The sequence below is a fragment of the Phymastichus coffea genome, unplaced genomic scaffold (assembly GCF_024137745.1).
Source record: "Phymastichus coffea isolate CEN01 unplaced genomic scaffold, Cenicafe_Pcof_1.1 PCOF00125, whole genome shotgun sequence".
NCBI classification, from domain to species: domain Eukaryota; kingdom Metazoa; phylum Arthropoda; class Insecta; order Hymenoptera; family Eulophidae; genus Phymastichus; species Phymastichus coffea.
Genome location: NW_026706936.1, coordinates 88,423 through 100,000, shown reverse-complemented (window position 1 = coordinate 100,000; position 11,578 = coordinate 88,423). Strand labels below are relative to the sequence as shown.

At 33.3% G+C, this 11,578-nt stretch overlaps 1 protein-coding gene across 1 annotated transcript in view; it reads left to right on the top strand.

The window, feature by feature from the left end:
* LOC131671424 (uncharacterized) overlaps nucleotides 1–11,258 on the top strand; it is a 77,553-nt gene extending 66,295 nt beyond the window's left edge. Inside the window, exon 4 of the mRNA XM_058947814.1 lies at nucleotides 11,124–11,258. Within this exon, the coding sequence (XP_058803797.1) occupies nucleotides 11,124–11,258 (135 nt within the window). The remainder of the gene's footprint in view (nucleotides 1–11,123) is intronic.
* Nucleotides 11,259–11,578: the final 320 nt, after the last annotated feature.

Here is an 11,578-nt window from a genome sequence, read left to right as displayed (position 1 = left end):
AATATACGCAGCAGGGCATAACCTCTCTCGCTCTTTCGCGGTCGGACAAGAGAGATGCCTGCAGGAGTCGTTCGGCAATGTGCTCGCCCGCACTTGCGATTTCTTATCCGGTTATCGAGCTGTCCCTTTGGGTATATTTTTTGTTTGCCAATTTTGAAAGACAATCATTTTTTTTTCGAGACAATGTTTTAGTTCTTTTTTTATTTGAATATGCAATTTATCATTGAAGAAGAAACATGTTCAATAATATGATTTTCATTTCGACTCTGGTTGTAACTTTAGGTTGCTGTTTCTAATTTAAATAACTGAATGATTTAATACATATTCCATTAACGGTAATGATATTATCTTCTGTATATATACAATGATGAGTACTGCCGACCTATGATTATGACAAATTACATTCATAGCTGCATAAATACGGAGTATATATTGATTAAGCAATGCACTAATGACTGTTAATTTTCGTAAAATAATCATAACCATAATTGATGAATTAATTTGTACCCTCAAATATAAATACATTTCTCCAATTAAAACAACGCTTTAAAATACAACTTCAAGCAGGATTTTTAAGAACTTGTTTATTTGAGCTAATAACGTTGTGCCCTTGGATTTTTTTTTAAAGTCAGATAATAATCCTAATTATTCCCAGGGGAAAAGTTACTCACTGAAGAGCAAAAAAATAATCCGAAAATGCTCCAAATTTATAAAAGATCTTATTTATTAATAAAAACTCCCAAAGCTCACTAGTTAGTACTTTAACAATTTATCAATTGTCAAGTCATTTTTACATCCAATTTCTACCAAACTATATATGAACTTATACACAATCGTGTTTACTTGATGTATAACCTAATTAATCAGACTCAAAACAAGTCAAGAAATTTTACGAGAAATTTGTTCACGCATACATGTGTATGTAGGAGCGGTGCAATTAGTGATGGTTATATATATTCTAGACAACATTACCGTGGATTACACGTGTAAATAAGTTGAGAATCCACAGAGATCAAGTAAATAGATGAAGCGGCTTTCCTAGTTGTTTACAATATTTCATAGAAGAAAATTGAAATAATTCACCACCCAGCTAAACAAGTCATAATCGGACGCAATTTTTTTTCAGTTTGTTTTTAAAAATATCTAAGTGTACGTAACTGTAAAGAAGAAATGTATCTTTATATTAGAAAAAAAAGAGAGCGAGTTATTCGTCATTGTCACAGACATTACTTTTTCCTCCTTTCATGTCATATGACGCGTTTTTTTTTTCTGGATGATACTCGTTTATTGCACACTTAAGATCTTTTTCTCAGCGATGAAACATGTGGCGTTTGGATTAGTTTAAAGAATGATCGATTTATATCGTCTTGAGTAAGTGAGATAAGTACGATAGTATTCTTAAATTTGATGATAAAAACATCACGTTACTATTTACTGGAATATGGATGCATATTATGTTAATTTGTTCAAATTATAGTGAATAGGCTGTATTAATTTTTATCAAATATCACTGGATACTCAACTCTCAATACTTCCTTTTACAGAAACGAAAAACTAAAATTAGAGCTTATAACATCTCATTATTTTGATAAAAATTAACATAGAAATTTTCCGAAATATCAAATGACAACCAAATCATATTTCACGAAAGATCCATCACGAAGAAAAAAGTCAAATGATGAATCTGACTGATACTGGGCAGAAGCCAAAAAAGTCTCAATCAATCGTAAACATTAAAACGTCAGTGCCAGCCCCGGCTCATAAAAATTCCTCGCGTCATCGACAGCGACGAGTGACTCTCTCTCTTTCTCTGTGCATAGGTGTGATCAATGCTCTTCTTCCTTAACATTCAATCCATGGGTACATTGAAATCAGAGGAAACGAAGTATGAAATACAGTGGGACAAAATGCAATCCACTCAGGCGTAAGCCCAATTTTCCATCGATGCTTTTACTGTGAGTTTTTTGAAGAATCGAGGGCGCCAAAGTGAGAATTGGCTAAGTAGCACAAGTGGCATGTAATATATTGTCTTTTTCAATGTAAATTGAATGTGTCGGAAAGAAGATCCATCAACAGAAGAAAAGACGTTTAATAAGGTTTACGAGCATATAGTTTAAAAAATGTTTTGAAAAAGTTAAGAGACATGTATTGTTTATTTTACAATTATATAAAATTTAATTAGATGATAGAAAATTAATAAATATATCGAATTTCTATAGATAAGAGAAAAATCAAAAATACTTTATTATTTATTAGAGATCATAAAGTTATGTATTTAGTGGATAGCAAACTGCTGTATAAATTTTATTTAAGTCTGATTGAGTTTATTAGTGAGCTTCAAATCGAGAGTTTTTATATGCATCATATTCCCTTACAATTTTTGTGACTGAGTTTATAATATATATCATTAACTCTGCCGGCTAAAATTAAAAAAAAACTGTAAGTATTGACGATGCTTATTTCCGCACATACCAGAGAAAGAGAGAGATAGAGTAGCGAGTCACCATCGTATTCCTTGGCTTTTTTTAACGATTACCTTTTCTTTATAGGCGATTAAAGTCGAAGAGCCTCGCGGTGAAGGCTATCGCTTTGTGCAGTAAGTTGCTACCGTCTATAAACGTAATCTCGTAAGCTGCCACTGCCGTTCATAACTTACTTTTTTTAAAGAAAATGAATATTGCTTGCAAGGAAATTATTACTTGGAAATGTATCCCGCATGCTAATATTTTATATTTGGAAATATTATTAAAAAAAATATTCTACAATGTATGCTTTAGTGTTGAAAAAAATAGAAAAACTAGTGATTATTCTCTAACAAATATTTTTATTTTGCAAGTAAATACTGCATTGCGTATTTTTTTCGTAAGATTTAGGAGGATCGTATTAGACAAATGGTTGTAGCACTCACGTTTTCAACTAAAAAGTTGACATAACTCATTTATCATTCTTTATCGTAGCGTTTTTCGATTTTCATCGATTTAAAAAACACACCAGTCATAAAAAATAGCAATAAATAAAAATACATATTGCCGGTAACAGTCAACGTATCAAGTTCGCAATAAATTCATTATCCCGCGTCGTCGCGTCAGTGAAATTCAATACCCCTCTCAGCGTGTACTTTTATTCCATCAACTAAATATGCGTTCGTATAACTACTCAGAGCTCCAACATGTACCGTAAGCATGGAGACGAAATTGAAAATAACAACATAATCGCAACGAGAAAACGAGATATTCGTAAACATTCATCGGGCGAGCATCATAAAATAAATTAGTCGGCAATTATTTCCTAACTAGAGATAATCGCGTGGACCACGCGTTCGCCCAACGAGCTGGGAAGCTTAAGCTGGCTCTCTCTCTCTCTCTCTCTCTCTCTCTCTCTCTCTCTCTCTCTCTCTCTCTCTCTCTCTCTCTCTCTCTCTCTCTCTTTCCGGATGGAACGTCGGGGTTCAATTATGAGAGCGGTAATGAAAGTTGGCTGGTTCAAGTGTGAAAGGATGCTTGCTGTTCGTTCTCTACCTCTCTATTTTTTTGGCTTCCATCGCCAGTCGTTAGGGTACTTAAAATGAAAAAAAGTACTTTTTAGTTCATACGATTTTAGCTGTGTTGGTAAAAATTGAAATTAAGTGTTATTTTTATGGTACGATTTTCTAAAGATTTGAAGATATTTTAGAGCTTAATGATGTTAGTTTAAAATATTTTTGCTTTAAAACATTTTTTTAAACCGGATATCTTTATTAAAATTCTTCAATTCAAATTTTAATTCTGTTCACTAAGCATTCCTAGACTAGCAGATGTTAATAGGTCTTCTTAATTTTAATTGGAACTTCATAATTCATATTTTTCATACCTAAAATCACAATTTTTTTTTAACAAATACCAAGGCAGATTCACGTAATTTTATTTGTTGACATTGACGTCACTGAGATTTCCCCAGGCCTATCAGCTTTGAACATTTATTATTGTTTTAGGTAAGGCACGAATCAATCCTTTTCAAGAGAGCAAAAAATGAAAAAGAAACAAAAAAACGTTTTAAAAATTATGCGTTTGATACATCTGTCGTTTGCAATAATATCATAATCCACGATTCGATAACCAACGAAAAAAAAATAGATATGAAAATGTTATCCTTTCAGGTCGTAGAGTGAGAAAACTCGTGCTGTGACCGTACACGCGCGGCAACAAATAAAAAAAGAAAGTATACGAATCGCCATGGCTATTCCAGAAGCGCGCACTTTATCGCGCATCCGCAATAACAAATAATAAAGCGTCGCTATATAAGACTCGTGGTGCGAGAGAAAGAGATACAGCCTTATTACGGGTTTGCCGTCCCTTTATTGCACTTGCGGTAGGCAACGACGCGAGCGAGCGCGCGATAAACGCGAATTGAGACAGTTGGTCTGACGTGACGCGGATATTATCCCCTGTGCTGCGCTGCGGGAAGGCCTCTTATTCCCTGGCGCGGAGATGGCCACGTGCTAAAACAATGCTGTAAAAAGTAATACGCGCCGGAAAATAGAACAGAGGCAAATGAGAAAAGCTGGATATATATGTAGAGGCTCGTTGTGAATTGTGCGTGCAAATGAGTTCTCTCTTATTCTGGTTTTACTTGTTGCGATATGCCCATTACACTTTTGTTCGTATAATTTTCTTTTTTGCTGAAGCTCTCGTACGCTTATTAATCTGCATCATATTACCTGTATTCCTATAGTTAATATTTATTTTCGTTTCTGCATATTAGTTGCTGTTCAGAAGTAAATATATACTGGAATCATTAATCAAAAACACAAACAAGCGCAGTATGATGTGCTAGCATTTTCAGGACAAACAGGAGTCACAGCTAAAACTTTACATTGAGTTGATTAAACGTTTGTGCATGTACAATTTCAATTATGCGTATAACTGATCATTTAATCATGTAAACTTTCGAAAACAAATAAAAATGCTGAATTTGTAAGATACTCTGTGACAGTTAGCCGAGAAAAAATATTTTTAGAACATAGTCATCTGAATATCGTTATCTTTACGGTGACCGCTAATGTTTTTAATTTCGAAGCGGATTATCGTAAACGTGGCGGATAAAGTCACATAAAATCCTAAGTAACCACGCCCATCGTTAAATATTACTCGGTCTCCTTCTACTAAAAGCTAAACGAGTTGTTTGCCATGGCGACGCGCTGTAATGTCAGGCTTATATTTTAGAAAAGTTTACAAACTCAACGATGATTACAATGTTATGTACAATTCACTTTGAACGCTTAAAATAAATTCGACGGTTATACAAATTTTACAATTCTTTTTTACATCAATCCTTTTTAATCATCGGATAAAGGAAAATATTTTTATCGATAGATGCACTGAGTAAACAAAAGTTTTCAAGCGTATAGTATAGCACATTGGTTAGCGGAATTCTCTGTCAACTCGTTTCTGGTATCGCTCATTCACAAAACTAATTTTGGACTAGTTGAATTACAAGCAGCGTGGAAAGTAAGAAAATGTCGGTACGGAAGCATTAGTTGAACGAGAACAACGAGCGCCAACTCCGCCCCGGGAAATATAAATAGAACGGTGATTGGATGACGGGAGGACCTGACCGAGCCGAGACATTGGGCGCCAAGTCCCCACTTTCCTCTTTCCTATGCCGCATAAATGTTCTCTTTCTCTATCTGTGTATTCTTATTGCACAAGATAAACTACCCGCACCTTCTGCGTGCACGAAAATATTTCAATCTCCATTGTCTGCTGCAGTCAGGAGGTTGAGAGCACAGATGATTTCGCTGATTATCTATTATTAGTTCGTGATTCTCGATTTTCGCGATCTTGAGTAATTATTTGTCTTAATTCATTGATGTAACGTATATTTCATTCTTTCACCGTCAAGATTTTATGTCTTTATTGTCTAAAAGCAATGATAATATCAATTAGGATTATTGCGACATGAAATCATAGACCACGGAAAATCATGACAAAAAGTATGAAAACAGTACGAGGCAACTCTATGTATAAATATAGTGCGTAATATGGCAAGCAGGCAAATCTCACAAACTATATATTGCGCTCAGGAAATATGTGTTATGAGGAGGGAAGGGCGATAAGCCGCTACAAGAACTTGTTTGCGAAAGGGCGCGGGTAGATTAATCATCTGTTGAGCAGGGAAAGGATGCGCGCATGTGCACTCGTAGTTCATCTAAACCACCCCTTGTCTTCTAGTTTACCTACTTTGTTGGCACTTCTCGTTGGTTGAGAATGCACCGATTTCGACAGCCTATTTCTTGTATATAGTAATCTCACTCTTTCTCAATCGCCACAATAGGTATTGTAAATATAAACTTTTCATATCCAACTATATTATGAGTGTTCGATTGCTACCTTGATGATGACCATTTTTCCACTTCGACGTATTGTATTTCTTACGTTATAGCTACATAATGATGTATGCAGTATTATATTTACATCCTTTGAGCAATGGTCATGTCTAAAATGAAGTTTTTGTAGTTATTTGACATGAATTGTTCTTTTTAATGCATATCTTCGATGGAACTTAATATTGGTTAATATTCGACTTAATTCACTGTTTATTTAATATTATTTGTTTTGATATCACTTGATTTTTTTTGCCAATGTAACCATACTCTACGTTTGAAACTACAGGGAAATTCAAAATTTTTTTTCTTCCTTTCTGCGGGTATTTATAAAATTGAGATTCAATTCTTTCATAGATGTTTAATTCCATCAAAATAAACTTGGTCGTGTATCAACACGAAGCCTTAGAAATTGAAGAAAAGGAAACATCAAAGGTTTGGCAGAATAAATAAGGCATCACAAATCGACATTCAATTTAGTTTTGACGCTGAAGCGTACGAGTTTTCTTTGGAAATAGGTGGCCGATAAAGCGATAGCGTTACTTTAACGCTCCGTATAACTCGAAAAGTTTCCTTCCTCGTTCTGCATGGAAAATACGTCGATCCGCGAACCTGAGCCTCTCAAAGCTTCCCCGCACTATTGAATCGCATATATAGGATCTTACATTGTCGAAGGCTACAAGGGGTGAAAGGCGATTTCATCCTTGTACGATTACTGATTTTCTTTCCTTTCAGTTTCCAACGATCTCCTCCCCTATCTCTCTTCTCGAAACCCACGAATAAGTTTTACCACAGAACAGCTTTTTTTCGAAGTTCATATAAATCTATGTTTGATGTTTATTGATATTTTTAGTTATTTATAATTTTAAAATTATTTGTTATTGATCTATATTTTATTGAATATGAAAGTTTTTCATTTATTATTCTTAGATATTTTTTGTAACATATATATTTTTTTAGCAAATAAATAGATAAGTGGTATGATTAGCATATGTTCAACTAAATAAAATTTATTAATATGTTCATTTCATTATCAAAACGAAGCTTATTAATTTCAACGTGCTCGAGGTTTTTTTGCAGCGCAGCACACTTATATAAGACGTAGCACGTCAAAATAACAACAAATACCAATTGACCACGTCACAAAGTGTTTCTCTCTTCTCTTGCATCACCAGTATAGTTTTATTGATCGCGAGAAGATTGTCCTCTCTCTCTCTCTCTCTATCGCATTGCTTCATGGTCAGGCTGCAATATCGGCTTGATAAAACAATGAAATTATGCGCCTCGCAGCCATTCCTTTCACCAAATGTAATCGACAATTTTACGATCATCATTGCAAGTGCATATTCGCATCTTGTATCTGTCCCTATTTTAATTTCAAGAAATGAAGTTTAATGTGTTACGTGTCTTTTGATGAGCTCTATAGATGCTAAAGAAAAAACAAGGAAAAGCACTTGATCATGCCGGTGATCGCTGTTTACAATATGCCAGCTCTTTTTATATAAAAAGAAATTCTTTTCCTGTTATATTGAAACGATTTTCAGTTTGTATGTAGAAAAGTAGGAATTATTTCTGAATATATACGTAAACGAATAGGTGAAGATATTATAGAAAATGAGTATAGTTTCCTTAACCAAGTAGTAAATATACTTTTTTCATTTAATTCAATGAAAATTAGTATTAATCTTTAACTTGATATTTAGTTATAAAAAACTCATCTATTACAATTTTCATTAAAATACTTTATCTTCAAATTTAAAAATCGTCAGCAATGATATAATATTGAAGCAATTAAATCGCCACTCGACATTTGAACGCACAGCTCACAAGAATTCACTCGGCAAAAGCTAATAACAAGCCGCTTGAAAATTGGCTAGCAGAGAAGCGTTCCGCAAAAGCCCGCATTTTTGGCGTAATTAATCGCGCCCGAATAGAGGAAGTCTCGCTCTGCTAGGCAATATTTACTCGGAGTAAAGCCAGGTCTTGTTTCTCTCTCTCTCTCTCTCTCTCTCTCTCTCTCTCGCTCTCTCATGGGCGTCCCATTTAATTAAGCCCGCTTAACGTTTGACGCTAGCCTTTGTGTAACACATCTCGATTATGAGTCCCCGATTAGATTTTCCGGATTGACGTCCTCATGCGTATATCAAGTACGACATTTTCATGTGATTGTTCAGTAATGCAAAGAGCTATGATCTTATCAGCTTTCTTCCACCTTCTCTCTCTCTCTCTCCCTTTCTTTCACTCACTCACTGTCTTGTCGTATGGTAAACGCACATTACCGGGTGTTTTTCAATTCATCGAATCTCCGAAATGCAGTAAACCGAACGACTTTATTGTTTTTCTCTCGGTGCTGCCTGCTTTATTTTTAACACTGCAGTCTCTGCAATCGACTAGCACTGTTACGTTCGCTCTGCTTTTTTGTATTTTTTACCATGAATGCTCTTATTTGGCAGGTGACGTTTGTAAACTTTCGCTATATCATGACCTGGAAAAACATCATCAATTTATTTTTTACTCTGAGATCAATCGATTTTTGCAGTATTATCTGTAGTTTATGACAAATGTTGATAAATTATTAAGCTTTATAATTAATGTGAAATTCATAACCATATTAATGTTTAAATTTTGTTGTCATTAATAACTGATAACTAACCAAGTAATATTTTCATAACTTTTTCTCAATTTTGAAATTTTTTAGTTAAGTGTTATCTCCTAAAAATATAGAGATTGTATGGAGAACTATGGAATATTCAAATTTGTTTTATAAATTAAAAAATGATTGTTATGGAAATTTGGTTTGTTACATTATAACTTAATTGAAAATATTTCTTCTGTTTTCTATGAGAATTTCACTGTTGTATTACATTGATCATGAGTCATATGTTAACAGGTATTTTATACAACGATCATTTATTGTACGCGGAATAGTAAATCAGTGCTGAATTATAATAATTTTGAAATAATTTGAAATTTTGGTTTGCTACATTATAACTTAATTGAATATGTCTCTTGTTTAATTTCGGTTAGAATTTCACTGTTGTATTACATTGATCATGAGTCATATGTTAACAGGTATTTTATACAACGATCATTTATTGTACGCGGAATAGTAAATCAGTGCTGAATTATAATAATTTTGAAATAATTTGAAATTTTGGTTTGCTACATTATAACTTAATTGAATATGTCTCTTGTTTAATTTCGGTTAGAATTTCACTGTTGTATTAAATTGATAATAAATTATATATTAACGTGTAAAAATTTCATTAACGATGATTATTTTTTTTTCATTCTACTAGCTTGTGTAAAAGCTTGTACTCAATATGCTGAGCTGATGGTAAAGTTAAGTTACTCGATTTTAGTTCTATATGACTTGGAAAAACTTTTAACAAGATACATTACCTCTTTCTGCTCTGTCCTTCAACTTGTTTAACTCATGACTTTTTTAATTTTTCATCCAGTTGAGGTATCATACATTTTTTAATATTATTTCTCTCTTTATCTCTTTCAAGTTTCACGTTGAATTTAAAGAAAACCCCATGGATAAATGTTTGTTCTATCTAAATTATTACTAATCAGAAAAAATCTTACTTTTTATCTTTTGTACAAAGTTCAATTTGCTAACATTCACTTCCAAATCCAAAATTTAGAACTATACTTTTCCAAATAATTTTGCTAGAGTTTCTTTGGTTCTCTGTAACTAATTAAAACAATTTTTGGTTTTATCATCCAATTTTCAAAAATTGATATGAAATTCTCATTTTCATTTACTGCACTCGTTGATATTGTCAATACATCTTTCAGACCATAAAACCGATTCATTCCAGAAGTAAATTTTTCAATGCATTTTTATTAATGTAATTCGCCGACCATTCCATGTAAATAATGAAAGTGCGTTAAAACAAAATAGATTGAGCTTTTGTACAAAACGCAGTAAAATTTCTCAATACGTCTTACTTGATATTTAAAGTTATGACTGTGCAGCGAAATAAAATTGATATCAACCAAGTCAAACATTACGCGATAGAACGGGAAAAAAGAAAAACTCTGGCGAAATGGTTTACGTGAGCAGTCGCCACCACGTCGCTATATGGACATGCCCCTCATGCAAATCAAATGTCGTTAAAGCATTCGTATATATGCAAATATTGAAGGAAAGATGACTCTACCTCCGTTTAGCTGACTGAATTTACATGATTCACGCCCTCGAAGCCTATTGCTTGATCGCTCGTTCGATTGATTGGAACGAATTAATGCATTATCTTTGGATGAACGATGACAGTCGATGTAACGCAATGAGGCTATGCAATATGGATAATTGAATTCGTCGTGTCACAAATGAATTCGGCTTAGGGCACGTTTAACCTTGCTGTTCTCGCTCCAATTTAATTTGATACCTTTCCCATGGGATTGTTGCAGTCTCCAAAATAAACAAGCTCGCTGTATTTTCAATACGACGGTAATACGCTTGTTAGGTTAACAATTGCAGAGCTTTATTTTATTTGAATTCACTGATTAGTTGTACAATTTAATTGGAAGGAAATTTTTTGATTTAATGTAATCAATTATTTCTTTTTGCGTACTTTTCCGTGGATCAAGGAATATAGAGTCATAGCTATTCGTTGGTAGCATAGAGTTATAAAAAATTTATTGTATTGTAGCATAAATTCAATTATTGATGACCTCTAATTAAACTGTCATAGCTATTACATGTGTCTATCACTGCTTCATATATTGCTTTACATCAATATGTCTTTTTCAGTTACCAGGTCAGTCGCCGGATGATGGAATGATTAATAATTTGACGTTAAAGCTGGCGATCGACACTGTCATGTTAACGGCATTGACGACGATGTGGAGTCGATTTTTGTATTCAACATCAATGAAGCTACAATGATGTTACATTGAACGGACACAGGCTGCACAAAACAACGAGTTTCGTAGCAATTAAAAATCAGTCAAATACTATTTTTATAGATTTCAATAGATAAGAATATATATATACGTAACATTTTTGATTTATATATCAATCAATCGTTAATATAACTTTTTAGGAATGATTTTAATCACATTGTAATAATTATAATTTGTAAACTGTGTATTTCATATTTACTAGGAAAATTATGAATTTAGAGTAATATTTATAAACTAAATTTGTATCGATAATGTAAAATTTTTAACATTATTCACGGTTGATTCAAACTTTGAAAACATGTT